The sequence below is a fragment of the Lasioglossum baleicum genome, chromosome 9, assembly GCF_051020765.1.
Source record: "Lasioglossum baleicum chromosome 9, iyLasBale1, whole genome shotgun sequence".
Taxonomy (NCBI): domain Eukaryota; kingdom Metazoa; phylum Arthropoda; class Insecta; order Hymenoptera; family Halictidae; genus Lasioglossum; species Lasioglossum baleicum.
This window is the reverse complement of record NC_134937.1, coordinates 10,932,765-10,956,263: the sequence shown is the minus strand read 5'-3', so window position 1 is coordinate 10,956,263 and position 23,499 is coordinate 10,932,765. Positions and strand designations below refer to the sequence as shown.

The following is a 23,499-nucleotide window of genomic DNA, read 5'->3' as shown; positions in this document are numbered from 1 at the left end:
ACTTCTCCAGTTACTGCTAAAATATGATTTACCAGAGACGTCCCCAAATATTTAAAGTACAAGATCGAGTAAAACCAAAATTCCTTCACCATAGAAAAATAATTTCAGCAACAAGTGAACTTTGATTGAATTTTCTGGTGTCAACAGCATCTTGCGTTTTAGTTCGGAGTTCTCGAAGTTCGAGTGCACAGTTGGTGCAGGACACAGCAAGAAATATTGAAAAATGCAAGATGTGCTATCTAGATCGTGAACGGAACGATCTGAGCCTCGGCAAAGAGCCATAAAACGAGGCGGCATGCTCGTTCTTCTCGCGATCGCGTTGAGAATCTCGACGACAATCTCGCACGTGCAAAAGCCGCGACCGTCTCGCGTCCAATAAGGCTCGACCGTCGAGGAAATTTGACAATATCGAAGTATCGTTATCGAGGATATCGAGGTTGCGATTTCATCGCGTCGGTAATTACTGTCTCGCTTTCGATACGCGTCACGATCTGCTCTTGCGGTGTGGCGTGCGCCATTACTGGCATAATTGAGGCCTTGGCGACCATCAATCTGATCCTTTTTTTTCTCCAGACTTTGCGCCGTGCATTCACCACGAGAATTGATGCAAAACCTTTCGATGCTTTTAATGGCTTTAAACATTTTTTTTTAAATCGTCCGTCTGAAATTCGTGCGTTTGCAATTTTTTAATGGACACAGATCAACATTTGGAATTCTGGGAGTCATAAATTCGCAAAGAGAAGTATGGAAATAGAATGATTGTTGTCCGAGGTGTAAAAACCAAATTTTCTGAAGTGGCCGTTGTCATTTGTTGCTGGCTTGACCTTCGTTTGTTGAACGCGGCTTAACGTGATTACGCGACTTAAAGCGTACGGGTGTAACATAATGTAGATGGGGGTTGGATAATAAACTCGCGGACGATCAATTATTTAGCCAACGTTCGAGCAAATTGCCGCGGAGCATAAAATTGCAGCCGCTATCGTAATCGGCAATCAGCTGGCAGCTTGCAAATACATATATTTTCGTGGTCTCGCAGAAAGCGAAATAGTTACTTCCTTCGATCGAGTGTACCCGATGACGTTCGATCAGTCGATCCGGGAGCGATGACCGACGAGTCACGACTACACTGCAGATCTTTAGGCAAAATAAATATATCGCGTGCGTGTGTTACGACAGGCCAATCTTTGCGAATTGGGGATATGAAAAACAATTTTTATGCGAAATAAAATTTTTCTGCGTCGATTGCAAGAAACGGAGAACGCTGAGAAGCTTTTTTCTTCCTTCAATAATTTCATAAAATTGTTTTGATCTTTTTAGTGTTGTTAATTGCAGCTACTAATTTTTGTCACAAATGTGTAAAATCCGCTGTCCAGTTAATGAAGCAGGGAGGAGAATGAAAAAATATAAATTGACAGTGAACGGCATGCGAAATGACTATAGAAACCTACAAAACAAGTCGTGCCAATAAATTCCGCGGATTAACGGAGAGATAGCGGGCAGAGGGTGCACGCGTCGCCGAATCCATTGTGCAACGCGAATTAATGCACGGCCGCGTGTTCTGCTTCCGCTCGATCGTAAGATGTAATTATCTTCCCCATCGTTGCCCACCTGATTTCGACGAATTCCCCTCGTTGTCGCTATTATTGCTGAATTTGTTTTGACGCCCCTCCACGTGTCCGAATTACCCCCATCTGTCCCATCCCTTTAGGACACGTTTTGCGCACTGCTGGGACACCCGTTACATTCGCGGAAAATTGTCGGATTTAAAATGTACTTTTTATTTCAACCATTATTCGTTTGTTCTTCAGAGTGAATCTAAAAATATCCGTCGGGTCCGTGCTGTTTCTTAGATCGTACAGTTTGGATCGTCACATGATTAATACTATTTTGACCAAAGTATCTGCAATATAGTGCTCGCTACAATATGTTCGGAAGTTCGAGAACAATTTTCTAGCCAGAAGCACGGTCTTCGGCGATAAAAATTTTGGAGGGATCGGGGAGGAAGGACGAATCGACCGTACGTTACCATAACGCGGTACTCCAACAGCGGCTCTGACCGAATTAGCCTCGTGTGTGTCCCGTGGCTACTGTATTTTTCGAGGACTGGCGTTTACGAGCGTCCGATCGCAAGATATAAAGTCCTCGCAACTTTTCCGGATTTACTGTGTCGCGATAATGGCTGATCGTATGGATCCTCGGATGAATCGCGGCCGGGTTGATCGGTGCCAAAACTGTCCGGTCTCGCGACAATTATCCATTATCAAACGGATTTATCGACGATTTCGCCGACGCGAGCGAAAATAAGACGCGGTAAACGGTCGTTGTGAATCTCCTCCAAGACTTTGTGGCGAACAGCCTCTTCGTCGTTATCGTTCTTATTCATTGTTACTACACTTTTATGCAAATTGAAAATTCGCTTTAACTTCAAGATGCTGGAACTAGACATTTATTTCTTTTCTTAATCATTTTTATGAGGCGGTCCACTGACGCGAAATGTGAAATAATTCAAATATGTCACTGACTTATTCAAATTGATGGAGGACGAAGCGAATATTTACTTGGCCCCAGTACCCTGCAACTGATGCAAACAATTTTTATTTTGAGTAAAAAATTGAAAAAGCCATCTATTCAGATTTTTCGTAAATCCAACACGTCAAGAAATTAAGCCTGAGAATGAAAGATCTCTCACGAGTGCCATCAAATATTTCATTTAAACAGGGACTTTAGGAAAGCCGTAGGGGCCATGGATGTCGATCTATCAGAGTCGCATGATCGTAGATTGCGTAAGATCGATGATGCCACAGGTTCTACAATTCATAGAACAGTCAACAGACGGGGCGATTTATTCCCCCGGGAATTAATAACGAGTCGTTGCTGTCGTTAAAACACTATTCGACATCGCGTACAAGGTAAACAATGATCGCGACAGATAGCCAGAGCTACCCCTCCCCCTCCTTAGGGAAATCAATGATAACAGTTATTCAGCGGAACGGGGACACAGGGGCTCCTCGAATCGATTCCGGCTCGTTGATCGATTCTGTGAATGGATAAATAGAAGAGCCTGCACATTTATTGTCGGCCGAACACGGTACAAATGGAGCTGACGGAGTCGAAAATTCTCATTCTTCGTCGAGCCTTCGACCAAGACGGACCCCTTTCGAAAGATTCTCTGTCTCTCTCTCTTCCCCTGGCTTCCTTTGCCAGTTCGTTCGACGGCCTTGGCTGTCCTTTGTTACTTTCAACCCTTTGGATTCCACCCTGCTACATTCTTCGGTGACCCTCTACCCCTCGTGTTTCTCCAGAGCATTCTCGCTTTGACTTCCTTCTTCGAACAGCTTTGATCATCCTTGACCGTCAACCTCCTTTGGAAATCGCTGGCGAACACACTTTAATCATCTTTCAACATCCTCTGCAGGATTGGACTTTTTTCCAGGTTTGGTCCTTGAACCACTCTGGTTATTACTAATCATTCTTCCTGTCAAGTTTGAAGATTCTTGCCTTCAACCCTTCGGCAGTTGATGATCTTCAAGTTTGAGAACCTTCAGCATCCAGTTCCATCCTAGAACCAGTCATTATTGATCAACATCCTTTTCAAGATTCCATGATTTTTAACATCAACTGTGAGCCTTAACAGCTCTTTGCTGGTTGGGCAGTCAGACTGATTAAATTCTACGAAATTCCCTATTGATCTACAATCTGAACACCAGCAATCGTCCGGAATATTCTTAGATCACCTATCACAAGTCCCTCCGGTGAACTTTTAGCATCCTTCAATCCACCCCCGGCTGGCCTTTGACGATCCACATCAAACCGTCTCCCGGTCCCTATCGTGCGATTCATCTCAAACTTCCTTTGGCCATCTTTATCAGACCTCTTTGATCATCTCAAACCATTCTTGCCCGAACCCTCGGGGTTATATTACACATAGATCGTCGCCGAACTTTCTCCGGCTGTTTCCAACCACCCTTCGACAGAACTACCTCCCCACCCTCAAGCATACTCTACTATCTTCGATACGTCTCTCTCGACCACTTCTGTTTGCTGTTGGGGGGTTAGGGGCATCTATTCGAGAGCACTCTTCAACGGAGTCATAAATAATAGCCTGAATGAGAATCAGTACAACTTCTGTTTATCATATCAAGCCATCATTTTCGAAAAGAATTTTGAAAATATTTTTACCAGTTTACTTTAATCACCCTTATTAATTCCCTAGTACATGATCTTTTTTTACGTATGCGTCAAATCTTGTAATCGAATTTTAAATCACTTCCCGATGAGCTAGAGACTTGAAACTTTAAACATAGCTCACAGAACTGGATGACAATGCAATATCAAAAAACAAATTTTTTAAAAAAACTGTGCGTCTAGGAGAAAAAAATTATAATATTAACCGTCACACCTCGCCGTGTGACGCTTGGTAGTATGTCATCGCGTTCAGCGATTTCCACTCCGCGCGCCAGCGCTCCCTACTCCACCACGCGTTCCCACTCCGACTCATCGCCACTCCACAGACCTACTTCGCACCGAAGGAGCTGAGTGTGGTTTTCATGTGATTTCCATACCTTGCGTTTCTATATATCTTACTATTTCATACCAATATTACTATATCTTGCGTTCCATTTAAAAAAGACTAAAAAGTAGAGAATAAAAAAATATGTAAAAAAACTTTTTAAAATCCACGCTTATATTAAAATGCACCAGAAAAGAGAAAATAATTTTTTTTAGGCATTAGTGACTATAAATAAAAGCGTGGAGCGTTAAACTATATTGACGTAATCTTCGTGGGCGCTCCACGCTTTTATTTATAATCACTAATACCTTAAAAAAAATTATTTTCTCGTTTTTAGTGCATTGCAATATAAGCGTGGTTTTTAAAAAGTTTTTTTCGCATATTTTTAATCCAATCGATTCGTTAACAGAAAGGGGCCTTCACGATCAAGCATTTTGTGCAACAATTGTTCAGCATGATGTTACGCAAGCAAATCCAGATTGTATTCACGTTGACACATAATTTGAATAATCGTTCAGTTTTTCACTCCGTAGTGATGAGACTCGTCTGACAATATTTGTGCAACACTGCCATTACAACACAGTACAAACGCAACCCATTTGTTGTGCAGAAAATATCAGGAAATTCTGATTTCACAAAACAGGTTGCGCAATTAGTCAATCACTATCATTCACGATCAATCATGTCGCGCAATAGGCATTGTTGCGCAAAATGCTTGATCGTGAATAGGCCCCCGTTAAGCTAACCATGTTCTTGTCAAGCAGAGAGAGTTAGATTCGAGTGTAAGAAGTACGAGTCCTTAACAATGTAATCGTTCCATTGATGGGCAATATCGAGTAAACGAGGTGATTCCGTAGGGGGGATGAAATTAGCCGCTTAATGAGGATGCAGCCGGTGGGCGGAGCCAATCGAGGGTAGCACGTGGCGCTCGTGGGACCTTGCCTCTCGGCGAGAGGAACTCGGCGTGCCGCAGTTACCTTTCGACCTGTCAACAATAGACGTTCCGCGTCGCTCGCGAACGCTGTGCCGCTTTCTTTTCCAGTCCGTCCGGGAAAAGCGTAGCGTGACCGTCGAACGACGCGCACCCCGTTGCACCGACAGTACACTCGAACTGCACCCGGAGACTCGAGGAATACGACGGACGTGCGTTCCCCGGTTTTCATCGACAGTGTGCACAGTTCCTCTCACGTGGTTTCTCTCGTTTCCTTGATTTAATAAAAAAAAAGAAAATGTTTAAGCAGTGTACGAAGTGCGACGTGTTCTCCGCTCGAGTGGTGACTTCTCGGATCGTTCAGTGAAAGTGGCCCGCGTTTAGGCGAACAGAGAGATAGCATGTTTCGGTAGCTCTATTCGAAGTCCCCAGGCGATTCGTCTCGTATCGGTTCATGCTAGTAAGTCGCATCAAAATTCGAACTTCGGCTGCTAGGTTTGAAGCCGTTGTCGGTTAGACCCTCGTCGATAACTTCACGTCGAAACTTTGTCTGAGACGCTCGATCAGTTTGACTTTCGATAGCACAAACTTCCCCGAACGTAAACCCGTGCGTAGAATTATTCCGAAGAGAGATTGTTTCGAACAACCATGAAATTTTCGGCGCGATTTGTTTCCCGATCGTGGAACTTCCGAGCTTGGCGTCGGGATTTACCGGAAATTGGTCGATGAGAGTTTTCTGTGTTGGCGAACTTTGTGTGGCAAACTGTGGGAATGGGATATGGTAATTTATTCAGTGCGTGAGAGAAAATTAGAGTGGTTTTAATTTTGCGAGACGAGAAAGTTGTCCGTCGCAATTGCCGTACACAGGAAGCAGAAATTAAGTTGTTCACTCTGTTTCGATTATACATAATTCATTCGGTTTAATTTAATCGACTTGCCAGTGTTCATTCTTATTTCAAGTGGAGTTCTTAATAAAACTCGGTGATTATTAATCATGATCATTTTACATTATTACTATAGGTGCTGATTACATTAAATTGAACTTCATTTTTGTGATTCCAGTTGTTAAGACTTTGAATTACAAAATAATAAAGAACAGACGAAAAGTAGATAGGAGAAATGATTGGTATGAGCGAGAGGAATCAAGAGCCAACATGGTTCTCGAAGGGTTGAAAGTTAAGGATGTTTTAAAGAGTCGTGTTCAGTGATCGTATCCGCGGAACGGAGTGGCGAGTTTCCTCGAAATGCAACTCGGTGCACGGTGTCGCGTGCCGTATCGATTACCATATCTCAACCACCTGGAACGACAGAGGCATAAACATCGGTTCAACATTGCCGTTCCTCGCGATAGCTCCTCGTATCTCGGTCGCTGGACCCGTGAACCCTGTGAACCCACGTTCACATCCCTCAGTCTTCCTGTTACACCCTTGAAATACACATGGCTCGAGAGAATTCATTGCACGACCAGAAAAAGGGACGATCTTTACCTCAGGACCAGTCGCGGCCTCGTAAAATCCCATCCTGCTCGTTTTATATCCGCGTTTGTCTTTTTAAACTTGTAGTCCATGCTCGGGACAATTTTTCACGAACTCCTTATCCTGTCGAAGCGATTGATCGACTACAGATGTTCATGGGAATTCATTTTTCCATCTTTTATGTGTCTACGTATCTATGAGGAATTATTCAATTAAATTATCTCTTTAAAAAATGGCAAAAAAGTTGGATTCATACTTGGATTAAGAATTGAGATGATCTAAAGTGCTGAGCAAAGTAATTGGTTTCACTTTTAATGAATTTATTTTTACCGAACGAGTTAAAAGATGAAACTGTCAAATTGTAGGATTAATAGCTCCGACACCATATTTTCCGTCAATAAGCATTGCTGACGGACCAAATAACGAACCTGACCACCGTCGGCAAAAGTTATTTACGACGGAAATGAACGCGTACAACGCTGCTATGAACTCGTTCGAAGACGGCTCCTCGTAAACATCCGCGGGAACGATTAAATTGACGCTTGTTATTTATGGTATGGCGTCCCGGTGTTTCCTTCGACAGAGTCTTTTTAAGTTACCGGTCGCGCCGGAAAGAAAGACTAAAATGAAAAAGAAAATGAAAGGGATGGAACAACATTATATTTAATAAATCTTGCTAATATTTTAATTCATGGACCACCGCAAAGGAAATGCAAATTGAAATTGCCGTCACCTCATCTGTGCGAAAGGGACAAAGGAACAAAGGGGCATGAAATGGGTTGAGGCAATGTGACGTTTGAGAACAATTGTGTGCTAATATTTTAATTCTTGGACGACCGTAGACCGCAAAGAAAATGCAAATTGGAATAGCGAGCGTAACATTATCGGTAAGAGAGAAGGTCCCTGATATGTGTTAAAGGGAAAAGGGACAAAGGGAGCTGAAGGGCGATGGAAAACAATTCGGATTTGCCAGGTGGACGATGAAAACGGACGCAATACGCGTCGGGTGCGAGGTTTCTATCGAACGGGAGCGGCTGCACGCCGCGCGCGGTCTGAAATCGATGGACAAAAGGCCGCGTGTCGCGGCTGCAGAGACCGACGCTGCACCATACCACTGCACCGCTGCACCAACGCGGCCAAACCCTCGTCAAACCTCGTTAACCCGTTCACATTTTCACGTGTTCGCGTTCACGTTCACGTTCCCGGTTCGACCGAACCTCGGACAAAACCTGGCCGACAATCGCGCCGCAGCCGTAAACGATTCCGCGATTCTACTCCGGAATCGCGCCGGACAAAGTCGCTCCTCGCCTTTTATTAATTTCGAATTTCCGCGGCTGACTTCCGGATCGCGTGCCAACGCATTCCACGATTTTTCCTCTATTTGGTCGCGTACGTTCGTTCGACTACCCCTCGCGGGAAATATTTGATCGAAGCTGTAGATATGATTGTTGGTCGAATTATTTGAGCGTATATAAAACCCTATATTGACAGTGAAAGATTTTTGTTCTTAGGGTGGGGAGTCGCATCAGAAAAATGATTTCTGAAATTGTTACAAATCATTATAATGGACTATTGGGGGTTATAGTGGGATAGTTCATGCTTTTTCTTAAATCAGTTTCAATTCACCTGATTGTATACCTTCCATAAAACTAGACATTAATTTTTCAATCAATATTTGTTTATATAAAGCTGGTTTGACGAGTACGGTTTCAGAAACGCGTCAATTTCTTCTGAAGCGAGAAAACTAGTGCTAGCCATTTCGATCGATACTTCCATCATTAATAATGTTTCACGTGACCTATAAATAAACAGAATGAAATATTTGTATTCTACAACTTTCAATATCGCTGGGAAGAAGTTATGCAGGACAAAGTTGAATGCTACGTCTAGTTTGTGAGTTCTTCCTCCATACGTGCGCTGAAGTACCATGAGCTGCATGTTGTAAAAACTGCATACTCCCTTTCGAGAAGATTGTAATTCTAAAAAGCAACTAATGATTTAAGGATGTTCTGGAGGTACAATGGGAGACAAAAGTATAAGAAATTCGAAATCCATCAATATATTGGCAATGAAAGCCATTCGTGAACATATTTTGCATTAAAGAAATAGATTAACTTAAAAAGCTTTCGTTTAATTAGTGAATTTCATGTTATATTTATTCCTTAATCAAGTTTTCTTCATATTATAAAAAATTGTAAGTGACTTTTGCGAATAATTGTACCCTCTGATTTGAACTTCAAGATAATAAACAACAATGACAACACGATAAATTTGACGTTTTGTAACAGTTTATAATTTTTTGCTCTGTAAGTGCTTAGTCAATCCTAATAAATTTTGAACATGATTAATTACATCATTTTTACTATATATAAAAGAAGACTGGAGTTTCTAGTTGCGTTTTTTTCAAGGTTTAAATAGGGTTTGAAGTGGAATTTTATGAATTCTCCATAAGAAGACGTGTTAAAATGTGCAAACTTCATGTTGCTATAATTCTTAAACGTGCAGTGAATCGAACTCAAGCTTTGGTAGTTGCATTAATTTAGTAAGAATTATATCTTGTCAAATTTTCAAAAATTTTGTTGCGTTTTTATATACCTCCAGAACATCCTTAAACTCATTGTGTTTCTTAGTCGTTTGGAAATTCCATTACCAGAACAGCGAAGTCAGTGGTTCTGAGACTGACAGTGTTAAAAATGGGTACAACCAATGCTGTTTAGTGTAAAAGTCAATTTTGTTAGGTTCCAGAGTGAGAGGATTTACATTTAACGAGCCTGTCCCGAATGGAAACTGTATATCCTTTTGCGAGCATTTTCATCGGGGGTGCCTGAAGTTTTATGGTTAGATCTATTTAAGAGCGTCCCCGTACGCGTCATGGATCATTGATCGTCAATCACAGTTCTTAGCTACTCAGCTGACTAATAAGGAAGTAGGAGGCGGTCGGAACCGCTCCAATAACTCTCTCGCTGCACTCGAACCTCTGGCACCTACACACCTCCATACCAGCACGGTTTGTTTGATCGGCAAATTCGAATCGATATTTAAGCGAAATCTGAACGAGCATTTGTTAGAAAAATATCGGGGACGAGATATATTAATAGCCGCCGATATTTGAGAAACGCTCCAGGCAGTTCTGTTACTTTATTTCCGTACTGTTCCAAATTTAGTTAAAATTCGCAAGATACAGGACATTTCAGAGATCAGTGAAGTCGACTGATTGGATTGTGTAAAGTTTTCATTGTTTCCTTGAAAATTAATTTTCGAAGTGTCCATTCATCGTGCAGAATTTCGATCGGTTGCGGAACCACGAGAGCTGCTTCATTTTTAACATTATCAGGAAAATGGCCAGGAAATCTTTTCGCGGAATGCTAAGCTGAAACTGGCACAATGGTCGAAGCAATAATACTTGTTTCTTATCTAAAGGGGTTTATTGGTATGGCTAGTCGGAAAAATCGTCAAACTCACCCTCCGATCACTGAAACCATAATTTTCTACATGAAACATGAATGTTCAATCTATTTCGAGAGCGCTCCCTTCGCACTGCCATAACTTTGGAACGAATCAATATTTTTACTCGGAAAAATGACTGTACATTCTTCAAACAGTGATGAATAAATCCACAAAGTTTCGGAAGGATACGCAGAACAATTTCGTTTCCAATAAATCAGACCTAACGATGTCCCCAGACCACCAGAAGGTGGTACCATTTTTCAAAGCATTCTCTTTAATCTGCCATAACTACAAATCGAACGCAGATATTCATTCGAAAAAATTTCTACATAATCTCCGACCGATGATGAATAAAGCCACACAATTTCAGAACGATGGCTACAACAGTTTCTTCCGTATTAAAAGATTAGTTGACAGTGAAGCGCGATTTACCCGCCTGGGGTGGAAACGGAGATAAAACAGAGAAAGAAAAGAGGAGAAAACAGGAAATCCGAGAACGTAGAATTACCAACGCGTCCGAGACACTCGCGCTGGCAAATCGGTTCGACCATAAATCAATCGCAGCCGTCGCGGGGAAGAGTTTTTTCAATTTTGCGGACGGCGTCGGAAAGGGCCGGGGTTTCTCGCGAAAATGGGGGTGGTTAAATTAACGGGGACGCTCTGGGGGGAAAGAGAGCCACTGGCAAGAAGCTCCGAGTCCGAGCAAAAAGAACCTTGTGAATGTTGAATGGCAAATGAAAATTAAGGACCCGCGTCACGCGGTCGTTATTCATTGTTGCGGGGTCACGTGACGTTTTCCGAAAGTTCTGACGTCCCTGTCGGTGCCCCTGGCGTACGATCACTATAGTGACTCGACAAGAACAATAACGCTGCGGATCCTTGTGAACAGTATATCATAAACATGGACGGAAGTAGTCGAATTGATTGAAACGATAGCACAGTAACGAGAGAAAATACGCAATGCGTCCTCTCTGCTCGAAAATGCCACCCCGTTTTCGATTTCTAAGCTACCCCCGTCGGTTGGCAGTTTCTCCGCAGCCGAAACCGTAGCAACGTGTGCGGCGCGCGTTGCCAAAATCTCTCTGCTAATTCTACCGCGTAGAATTTGCAACAGAAAATCCAACCGAGCCCTCAGACATCGTTTCGTGCTAAACGAGAGAGCAGCTGTGAACCGTCTCGATTTAACTCTGCTACGTTCTTCGTTATAAAATCGCACAGCAAGTTTTGAGGTCTCGTTGTAAAGAGGAGACTTCAATCTATAAATTCCCGGTGGATTCATCCACGAGAAAAATTTTTTAACGTTTCCACAATCATTTCAATATTACATTCTCGAAACAACACGTGTCTTCACTTTCTGACCTATAACATCATGAAAGAATTTCCTCGACAAAAATAAACAATGGCTCGTGAAACTAGAGACTTGAAGCTTCAAAATGAGTCTAAGTTGATCATCCTGTCATAATTTTTAACAATATTATCGCAGATGTTTGGTAGCAGAGGGTGAGTCGAGCGGTTGTTCGGTAAAGATTTCCGTAGCTTCGAGCAGTTGGAGATCTCGCGACCTCTGTCATCAGGTTCCGAGGAAGACGATAAGGGCGGGAGGGTTTCGTGTGCGCGAGTGAGGGTGTGGAAATCGGGTGTGCAGAAGAGGGTTGCTCGGGAAGAGTATTATTCGGTGTGGAGTGGGAATACCGGGAGATCCACGACTTCTGGACCGACACGAGGTGTTCTCAGGGGATGCTCGACCTTGGTGGTCGTCGTCGCTGGTCTCGTGGTTTATTTTAGAAGGGGGACAAGGCCGCTTATGGAGAGGCCAGCTCGGTTCCTGTCGATCGGCACGCCCGGCTGAAAATAGAGAGACGCAACGGCCGGCGCACACGGTCCATGCTCCACGGAGACACGCGATAACACCGGACACGGGACGACCAGCCAGCTGCTCCTAGATCTGTCTCTATCTCGGTCCGCCGCGCCGGAGAGGTATTATGAACCTGGAATGGCCATCATCGCGTCCTCTGTTGCCCGAGGAGATTGAGGTATGGCCGCGGTAGCCGGCATCTATGGCTTCTCAGAGGAACGACACGTCAGATATCCCGAGCATCGGCAGCATCCGTGAGTTTCACGTGAAAGACGACCGAATAATCGATACACACTATACCCATCCGCCCTCCTCCCACCGTAAACGCCTATCGCGATCTACAGGGTGTCTGGTGCACCATACACCCACTGTTTCATCAATCAGTTCCTCGTTTATTGGACCGATTAAGGCGGTAGACTCGTTTCCAGGATTGCAAGGGTCCGGGATTCCCCTTCTCATTTCTCGATAATACAACCACGGGGTTTTTCAGTAGTCAAAAATTTAGTCCAAAGTTTCAATAATTTTCGAAGCTACCGAGACATCGTTACCCTCCTACTTGATAACGAAAGACTCACTCATTTTAATTTAACTGATTGAAAATTGCAATTTTTTAAAATAAACAAATGATACACCAGACGCCCTGCGAATTACTCGCCATTCTGGTTGACAGCGAGTCGAGAGAGCCCCTGTGATTACTGGAATTGGGACACACATGCATCGTTCTAATCGAAAATAGTTGAACCTAGTTTCTAATGTCCACCGGTGGTCGCCGGATTGAACCTGATTCATAATGCACAGTTAATTAGTGCCGACAGTGACGGTGCAAATATTTCTCTTGTTCAAGACGCGTGGCTAGATTGGAGCCAATTTATGATTCATTGCTAATTAGACCGGCGAGCCGTGCACACTCGTAGGTGATAAAATGTGTTAAAGGGTTGCAAATTGCGAAGTCCGTTTAATTCAGTATGCGCGGTTTAAATTTGCAATTCAGTTCGAATTATTAATATATATGTACATGTCCCTCTCTCTCTTTGAGATTTATTTACGACAATTTTCCCAGCAAGAAAATAATGATTAATATATACGTATATATATATATATTTTTTTTTCATTAAAATTCCGTGAAACGGATATGGAAATTACTTGTATTACCACGATATAATTTATTTTCGCTACAGGGACAGCAGTATAATTATTATTGTTTCGAATAATTTCCCCGACAAAGAAAATGATAATTAACGTCGATTGTAAAATGTACACGATCGTTGAAAAAGTTTAATATCCACAAGAACAAAGACCGTTTGCGTTCACCAATAAAACACAAAATCTCGGTTTGATCAAACGCAAAGCAGGAAGACTGACAGCTGTTTAAATACACATCAATTTCATATCTGTTTGATCGGAAATTACACGGAGCCTTCGACATGCAGAGTTATTGTAGAATTATGCGCTGGTAATTGCAAACACAATTCCGAGCCAAAGTTGTTACCGGAATTTGTTTTGTTCCCGATGCGATCAAGTTAACGCGATAAAGATTTACGCAATTTACGATACACCTGTAGGGACATACTCGTATTGTGGCTCGATCGAGTTGCCGGAGGAATTCAAAAATTAACAACGAACTCACCCAATGCCAGCGACTGGCTCTACAGTCCACAATTTTCAAAACCGATTGAATAATTTCATTATTGAAACACGTATTACGGTAACCAAACTGCGAATTTATTTGCGAAATAAAATTCTGTTTTAGTCGTCTCGTGAAAAACTCTTTAAAAATAAAAATTTCTTTTCAGTAATAATGAGAATAGTTACATGAAATAGCACAGTTATATTAATTATTAATTATTCTGCATCGACTTAAATATTGAAGAATGAAAATCTTTAAAAACTATTTTTACAGCTTTTAGGAAGTGTAATCCGAACGTTTTACTACCTTTTACCGAAAAAGTCGTCCTGTCGGATTCTACTTAAGAGCTTGGAGTTGGCGAACGCACTTAATGGGTTCAGGCGGTTAAGAAAAATTGCGGCAGGCAGATTCAAGGCTCATTTGCCAAAAAATTAGAGGCACTCGCGTGGATGGTTAGGAGGCTGCAGGGATTATTTGGTTGAAAGGGCTTCACAGGGTCGTCAAAGGAATCGATCAGGGAGACCGAGCCTTGAACCGAATCGCTAGGGAGAAATGCGGATGGTTTGTTTAAAGAAGTAACCGGTCAAATGGGACGTTAACGCAACCCAGTCCTTCCCTGAACAACTTTCTCCGCGTAAGAAACTGAGACTAACCTTTTCTACCAACTTCGACATTTTCCGAGGAAACATGAGCAATTACGAGTTTTTATTATTAGATTTTTAATAATTATTTATAATTAGCATTACTTCAATCTCAGAAATGAGGAGAAAATAAACAAATAATTATAAATTGCAGTTTTAGCAAGTATAAATAAAACTCGAATAGAAATTGAGGAAAGAGCAGTGTTTTCAAATGTTCTGTAATAGCCACAAATGCGTAGAATGTATGTAAAAAAAAATTTGCAACGGCAGCGTTCGAGTCGGTGGTGCTCTCGATCAAAAATGGAAAAGCGAACGAATCGGAAACTGCAATTTTAACGCCCTTTCGACGCCATGCTGCAAACTACGGCGCGGAATCCCTGATATCTCGCATTATATACCATTAACAATTGAATCCTCTCTCGCTCTCGAATTTCGAAATAATCGAGGCAGAAGAATCGCGGTATTTTTCGCGGAATAATGGGGTCGCTGGTAGAAGAAAAAAAGTGTTCGGCTAAAATGGCGTCGATCGTGTTCACGCGGAAAAAAAAGCCCGGGATGGTGCTGTCGCGAGGCTCTCGTTTTCGAGTTCTCTTGTGTGTCGCTGGTCGCTGGTTAGTAATTACGCGACTCAATAATGCAGATCCGCGGGTTGACTTGGTCGAAGGACACGTGGTTCGCGTTACTTGGCAGCCGGGGGATGCTTCGACAATCATTTCAACTGGCTCTATACTGCGGCCTATCGCGACGCAGGAATTCGACGATTAGAACGTTTCCCTTTTTAACTCGGGTTAACTGGTTTATCGATCTTCGTACTAGCCACCCGTGTGATAAACGCACCCGTCACTACCCTCGCGATCGCAGTTCACCGGGGGTTACCTCCTTACGGCCTAAATTATGTCACCTTTATTTTTAAACGACGCGACGACGCCGGCTTGAACGCGTGGGCTCGCTTCTCGAACAACTATTGCGAGCGTTACCGTCTCTGCGTTTCACATTGATTATTTCATAAGGGAGAGCTCTGTAAAATATAATTTATTATACTGGCACTTTTTTAGTGGCCTTTTTAAATTCGAAGATCCACAGAAATTCTGAATAAACCGTTCAGAAGCGACAGCAATTTCATTTACAATTCAAAAAATTTTTAGGGTCGATATAACCAGTGTTGGGCAATAAATAAATATATTTAAATAAACAATTATTCAAATAAAAATTTACACAATAAGTTATTTATTATTTGCGCAAGTCTGAATGAATTATTTAAAATAGTAATGTTAATTGTTATTTACAAATACAATTTCAATTATTATTTGTATCGACAAATAATACATTAAATGTTTTTATAGGCAGCTGGCGATATACCTAAAAAGGTCGCTATAGCAGACAAAAAACGCGCACGTGTACAAGAAATAAGAGAAAACCAAAAACTATTTATTTGATTTCCACCTCGATTCAAATAATAAATAATCTTTTATTTGCAAATAAGAAATAATAATTTATTTCAAGAAAAAGTTTAGTTATTATTTGCAATTAAAATCACACGTTTATTTATTATTTAAAATAAAATTTGCCCAACACTGGATATAACGTAGCCAACACTTTTGAAAATATTACTCAAAGGAAAATTCTTCTGCACACAGTTCAGTGGTCGGTTGAGGATCTTTATTTTAAACAATATGTCTTCTGAACATACTCCATATTGTTTCCCGTCAACATGCTCGCAGATATTAAGGATTGATCAAATCTGTAGCGAGGGAGCGTAAAGCCGGGCGGATCGATTAGAGCGACGAATACTCGGATTTATGTTGACGACCGAGCGACTATTTCCTCGCGGCGGAGTGCGAGGGTAAACCGCGCGGGCTAATTGTCGATCTCAGTGTTTTCTCCACCGTTTTCTGCTTCCTTGTGTATTAATAACGAAGCACACGGGGGTTGCACGTGTGTACGGAAGGGTTGGAAAGGGTGGAGGAGTGTAGAGAGGTTTCAGACGCGCCACGGTCACGGGTTAATTGATTTCCAATACCGAGCTGACCGGCCTTCGGACCCATGTAGAAGCGAACCATGTATCCGTCGCCTAAGTACGATCAGCAGATACCTTAACTATGGGACACGGTGTATATTAAACGGCAATAGTAAATCCATAGCTTCCACTATATTACACCACTCTAATTAAGCGAAACAATTTTGGATATTTTTCTCGAGCGAAGTTGCGAGCATCGAACTACAAAGACATCGGTTCAAAACGATACTTTTCAACAGCGATCTACCCTCTGTTCGAGGAGCAATCGACGGCTGCAGCTCCGAAACGAGCCAACATTACATCACGGGTAATGCCCTCGTGTAACAAGGGCTCTTGGCACTCCGCACGGAAACTTTGTAAGATCCCGAAGTTTCTACAGCCTCTTTTCGTTTTCGATTGGATTCGATGGCAATAGGGAAGAAGGATCGCGAAAAGGGGTTGTCGAGTGTCGGGGTTGATTAACACCGGTTTCCTATTTCACAATTGACGAGTAATAATATGCAATAAATATTGTTAATTTCTAGTTTGTTGTTTCTGATATGTACAGGGTGTTCATTTGAAAACTTTCCAGCCGAATATCTCGGAAAGTATGAAAGATATTAAAAAAGTGTAAAACACGTGTGGAAAGGTTTTCAACGGGGAAAGATGGGGGCAGTATCAGTTTTTTATTTGGGTGGTGTTTTCAAGGTCATTTGAATATCAACTTTGTTTTTTATTATGGGATCTTATTGTACGTAAAAAGACCAGCAATTTTCGTAGGATACTTTTTTTATCCTCAGGTTTCCATTTGAAAAAACAAAGTTGACCTTCAAATGACCTTGAAAACGCAACCCAAATAAAAAACTGATACTGCCCCCCTCTTTCCCCCTCGAAATCCTTCGACACGTGTTTTACACTTTCTTAATATCTTTCATACTTTTCGAGATATTCGGCTGGAAAGTTTTCAAATGAACACCCTGTATATGGAGAATATGCAGACACTGAAACCGTGGAAAATTGTCTTTCTACCTGTAACAATTTTAATAAATTGGAAAAAATGGTCTTAATGTATTTACCATTTTAAATTATTGGGTTGGCAAATAAGTTCGTTCGGTTCTTGTGATTTATTCCAATGTAAAGAACCGAACGAACTTATTTGCCAACCCAATACATCCCTCTATTTCTGTCATAAATGCATCAAATCCACAATTTACGTTTATTGTTCTTCCAGAAAGTTTAAATGCAAAACTTCTGGTCCCAGCAACTATAAAATAAATCGTAGCGCAGAGGTTGAGTGAATGCAATCTTCGGACACATTTATGAGGCGTTTCATTTTCGTATGTTTCGCGACTGGTCGCCACTGTTAAAAATGTCGGAATGTCGGTGCTGCCAATCGCACGTGTCCTCGGGTCGATTGAAATTTGTCAGGCTTTCGAGCATTATGCCGCGGATCGCAGCATATCAATATCAGTTGGCCGCGTTCCGCTCCGGAACGACTGCTCGTTTGTTCGGGACCGGTGATTTCCGCATATTAATTATCACCGGCTGACTTCGGTGGCTCGTTAGTTACTGTCTTTTTCCACCACGTCCAATCGCTATGGTACAGGCCGGTTCCCGTCCGGAGAAAATGGTTTGATCCGTTATTGATGCGCCGGCCATCCGCGAGGAGCTTTGATAAATGGTAACGGCCACCAAAATGGCGGATCAGGATCCAAACGACGGATAATTGATCGATCTCCCAGTGGCCCTTAATGTCCTTATAACTGCCTCTTCGATGACGATCGCTATAGCCATTATTTTTAATAGGCCGCGCCAATCAGAAATCAATCTGTCACGCCCGCTCAGACGAGCCTGTTTACCCTCGCTACAACTATCCCCGGCGATGCTACTTCCGATCCGGCGAACCAAATTTTAAGCATACTGTCTCAAAAGGCAGACGAGCATATTGCAAAAAGATTCAGGTTAGGCACCCTTCTATTGGAAGACAGACTTGAGAATGTTTCAGAGAAAACTACCCCTACGATTTTGAAATTGTTTTGAGGGCAATGACTGAATGGAAAATTCCGATTATTTCAGAGATTATAAATGTCACTTTTAGCTTTCCATGACAATTTTTTAATTGGAAATATCTCACAAAATGGCGGAGGTATTCGCTGTCAAAGGTACTGTTGTCAACTGTCACATCGTTCTTCAAATTCGAAAATGTTCTGTGCAAGGAATTTTGTGTTTTTGTGAAAATTGGTTTTTCCTGTTGACCGGGTATTTCCGCAATTATTAGGATTTTCAAAAGTTTGGATGCTGGGGGGCGGGGGAGGATTTCGTTCGAAATCGCGTTTCGAAGAATTAGCCAACTCTGCGCGTGTCCTGAGTCCAGGAAAAAATGAAATAAAATTTTATCGGGGTTATTCAAGTGCGAGTAACAGCCCTGTCGGATAGTTGCACGAAGGGGTGGCACGAGGGGGTGGAATTTCCGAGCGCAGAGAATTGTCCGATCGTCGATGTTCAGCAACGCGTGTACCTCGTCGAGCTGCTCTCCCTCGGAGAAACAAGTTCTGGATCGAGCGCCCGTTTAATCCGACGGATATACACGAGCGGTTTTCCATGTCGGACTGGCGTCGAGCTGGCGTCGCGGCGCCCGGCTTCGTCGGAGCGGCATCTCTGAATACGGCACAGCAACCCAGCACGATTTCGACGTTACCGACCGCCTCTGATATCCGCGTTTGATACACAGAGAGAACTCCCGTGACGATTCCAAATGAAACCGTCGGGAAAATCTCTGGGAAAGCTGCCCCGTTTCCCGTTCGACTCGAGATAACACGCTGCGGAATCCTCCACGAATCCTGCGTCCCTAGCTGACTTAGTTTTCCTCCGATCGAGATAACGTTCTAAACTCTCGAAGAAATGCGTGCTTTCCGATTTTATTTCTATTAAACTACGAAGTGGAGCTTTTTGAATTTTTTAGGACTTTTTACCACGTATTCGAGGAACCAGTGTGAATTTTTCTAGATAAATTAGATAGATCTAAATAAATTTATCTGCAGGGTCTTTTATTCATCGGTGAAATCGAAAGATCTAGAAATAGGGTGATGCTTTAGATTTTTTTTTCTATACAACAACAAAGTGGAGATTTTTGAAATTTTCAGGATATTTTACTCGGAATTCGAGGGACAAGTAAACATTTTTTTTCAAAACACTAACTTGCAGAAGGATAGTCTAATTTGCGGACGAGGAAAGTCCATTTCGCATCGTTCGATTTAATTGAAGTGTCGACAATTGCTGACGAGAACTGCAGCGTTTCCTCGGATTCTCCCTTCGGTTTTTTTTTGTACTTTTGTTCCTGTTCGAAAAGAGCTGGCAATTAGCATTTTCGAGGTGGAAACGCCAATTAACAAGCGACCTTGTTATTATCAGTTGGCAACCTCTGCGAACGTGATTCAGGCTCCAGTGGTTCTGCAATTGAATTCCGTGTATCGGTGCAGGTTCTATCTGATTTTTCTGAACTACATTAGCTACGCACGAATATTCGCAATATACTAGCGACGATGAACGCGCAATAGTCATTCCGATAACTAGACACACTGTGTAACCGTTAATTGTCACTGACCTACAATTGCGATTCGGGTAATTGCGCCGTGCTGAAATTAACAATTATATGAAGTAACTGGTAATCGAATCAAGGCGCATTTCAATCGGACTAATTACTGAGCAATTGGATTGCAGAGAGTCTTTTAAGGTGACAGTGGCGGGGTCATTGACCTAAACCTTTCTAATTCCTTTCCATGTAAAAGAGAATGGGAGATCCTCGTGCATACTTATATAATTAGACTGCGGATTTTATGCATTTATAACAAAAATGGGTTCATGTAATTTAAAGCAGTGGACATGTTAAAAACATTTAAGGACATCAATATATTAGTTTCAGATTCATAGAATAATTATAAAACAAAAATACAATTATTATTTGGCTTCTGTGTCCTGCAATCAATGCAAACATTTTTTATTTTGCATAAAGATCCGCAGTCTACTTATAATTATAAAAAAGTTTTCGAATCACTTAATTTTGCAAAAGAGAAGCTCTCGAATAATTTGCTCGAATAACTTCGCGAAGTTTTTTCTAAATAACTGTGAGCCATATCTGTTATATGAACAAGTGTGAATTTTGCCAGTAAAAAATATTAACATTCAGACCAGTACAAAATTGGAAAATTGATTGGACGTTAAGGGCATGTTGTATAATAATCGATGACCGTATCATGCTATGACGATTGCAGCCCGTGACGATACCAGAAACTATTTTGCGGTCAATTTGAGCAGATCCTCTCACGAGACAGTAATTTTCATCGCGCGCGCGTAAATGGTGAAATACGATGAACGGTTGTAGACAGCCTGGCAACGTGGTCGCTCGGCGATTCATGGTGATTCCCATGTGACTGGGCGTTCATCGATCCGCGCTCGGAAATAGGCGAGTGACCTATACCGGCGTGGATTTTCAGCGAGCTGAAAACATTTTTCCCGTAGAGGCATTTTGCATTGGAACCGGTACTCACTGTTTAGCAGCCAATCATTCGGAAAAACCAATGACATATTTCCACTGGAATGAGAAACGAGAGCTATAGCACACGCTCGAGCTGAAACTTTCAACTTTTCGAACACGTCAGCCATATACGTCAATGTTACTCTCTTTCCGCAGTGGAACGCTCTTTATTTATTTATACGCGCGTATAATTCTCTTTTATGCAACTGACAATTAAAAGAATTGCACAGGGGCATTGCATATATTTAATCGGACACAGTAAAAGCATATAATTAAATCTGCTTTCATGCATGTACAACAAAAGTGGTTAGGTCGAAAGCAATCCTGAAAATACATTTAAAAGATTTACGGATATAATTATGTTATTTTCGACTATTCGACAGGATTAAAAGAGAAACTACATTTTTGTTTTAATTCGATATCTTGGATCATTTTCCTTGTGCATAAAGGCTAAGACGAAATCATTTATCGTCTCCACAACGATTAATTGCCTGTACTATAAAGTAAGAAGATTAAAATTTGCATTCAGGTCTATAATAATTGCTCGTAATTTCGTGAAAAGAAAAAACCTGAAAAATACGAAAGAGTGACGTGTACGTAATAGTGATGGGTTCCGGATAAACGCTACAGAGGTCCGATTATTTTATGTGGTGCTGTGATAATCGTCGGGAGGTGATTATGTCGGCGATTATCGACGCGACCCGTTGCCATAACGGAAACTGCTCGGCCGGTAATTGAGCGAGCATAGTCTCGCGCGAAAGAAATTCCCTACTTAGCAAACAGCGATAATGATATTCCGCAACAATTGTCCCCGTGACAGGGCGCCGGGAGATAAAAGTTTTTCCTATTACCGAAGGAAATTGCATCGAATGTAGCGGGAGAACGTCCGCGAGAAAGCCTTTTCCGCGGGACTCATAAAACGGAGTAATCCCGTGCTAGGGGATCCCGTAGAGCCGTAGAGTGTCGACGCGAGTCCCACCCCCCTTCCCCGGCTCGTAGGCAGCCTCCTTTTAAAATTCAAACGCATAATCGACTGTTGAAAGCGATAAATATTCATCGACACGGCCAGCTCGCTAAGCTCGCCGAGGAACGCATTCGTTCCGGCATAGTGCACCCTCAAGCTCCATCTTGATCGGGACTGAAAAGCGCGCACCCATTATTCAAACTGTTATGCTACCGAAAAATCGTACGTCAATTTTTAAGCACTCGATGTAAAGAGCGAACCTCAATCTTTGAATCCGTGCTATACTCATTCGTGTAGAAATTTTTTTGCGTTCCACAGAGTCGTTTTTTCTGGTCGGATTTGTTAGGATGCCGGAAAACACTCTGTGCTCAATCTGCTATAAAATCGTAACAAAAAATCGTGGACAGTTTTTTTAAAAATTCATTATAAAGATGAAACTCCAATCTTAAAACTCCTGGCAGTTAGAGTCGCGAAAAAAATTGTTGGTTTCTGCAGAAATGATTGAACATGATGTATCGATACGAGAAAATAGCCTTTGGTGCTCCGCCTGTTCCTTAGCAGAGAAGAAACCGTTTTCAAAAATACAACCGGAGGGTGTGAAAGTAGATGCTTGAAGCTGTGAAATCAGTCCAAGTGGACTCTCGTCCGACTTTTTTTCCACAAAGTTACAGTCGTGTCAAACATGGACGATTTTCCACCGGAGCACCCTCTGTAACGGGGTGTCGACAAACAATGGAGCAATGTTGCAACGAGTAGAATAATCTGTATCGCGGGGTAAAATGAGATTCCAGACACCGTGTAGAACACGGGAGCCGATGGTCGTGCGAGCAAGCGCGATCGATCCGAGGCTCGCAGCGCGATTCGCGACACATTTTCCGCTCGCGCGTGCATCCGACCGCTTCCGCGCCTTTTCCCACGAGCTTTCCCGGTTTCCTGGCATCGCGCGATGAATACGCGTCACGTATGAATGCGTGCATCGTTAACCCCCTCCCCTGGAACGCGCGAAAATAGGAACAAAAGGGAGAAGAAACTCGCGGAAGCGCACGGCTAATGAACCCATCGATTTTTCCGGTACCGCTGCCGTTCGGCCACTGTTTCCCAGCAATGGGCAACGATTCCTCGATCGCAGAGAATGGATCGAGGGTAACGAATTTCCTGCGAGCACCCTGGGATACGCGTGGAAAATCATCCTGCAACGCAGGAGATTCTTCTTAAGTGATAAACCATTAAACTCCTGATTACATTAAACGAATATTATAGGATAGTTCTTAGAATAACCTAAAGATTTTATAGCCTGTACACAACGGAAAACAAATATTCACCGAGGAGGATGGGGGTTGTGAATGCTTCGATTTTATAAAAAATAGGGTGACTTAAAATCTGTTTCGTTTACATATTTGACAATTCAGTACATTTTGAGTACCAAAATCGATTCCGACGAGTTTCAATAGACAATACAATTTCATCTTTCACCATCGCCGTGAGAACTGCGAAAAACTGTGGAAAGGTTTAAGAGGAA

The 23,499-nt window shown here is 42.2% G+C and overlaps 1 protein-coding gene across 14 annotated transcripts in view; it reads left to right on the top strand.

Moving 5' to 3' along the window:
- Nucleotides 1–23,499, top strand: part of Shaker (potassium voltage-gated channel protein Shaker) — a 225,530-nt gene that overhangs the window by 112,058 nt on the left and 89,973 nt on the right. The window contains exons 1-2 of one of the 14 annotated variants that reach the window (XM_076431091.1): nt 4,831–5,901; nt 11,890–12,472. The exons of 11 other annotated variants lie outside the window; for them this stretch is intronic. In XM_076431091.1, coding sequence (XP_076287206.1) covers nt 12,399–12,472 — 74 coding nt within the window. In that variant the 5' untranslated portion in view covers nt 4,831–5,901; nt 11,890–12,398. Of the gene's footprint in view, nt 1–4,830; nt 12,473–23,499 lie in introns of those variants that run through there. 2 more of the 14 variants (XM_076431090.1, XM_076431089.1) reach the window with 2 other exon arrangements.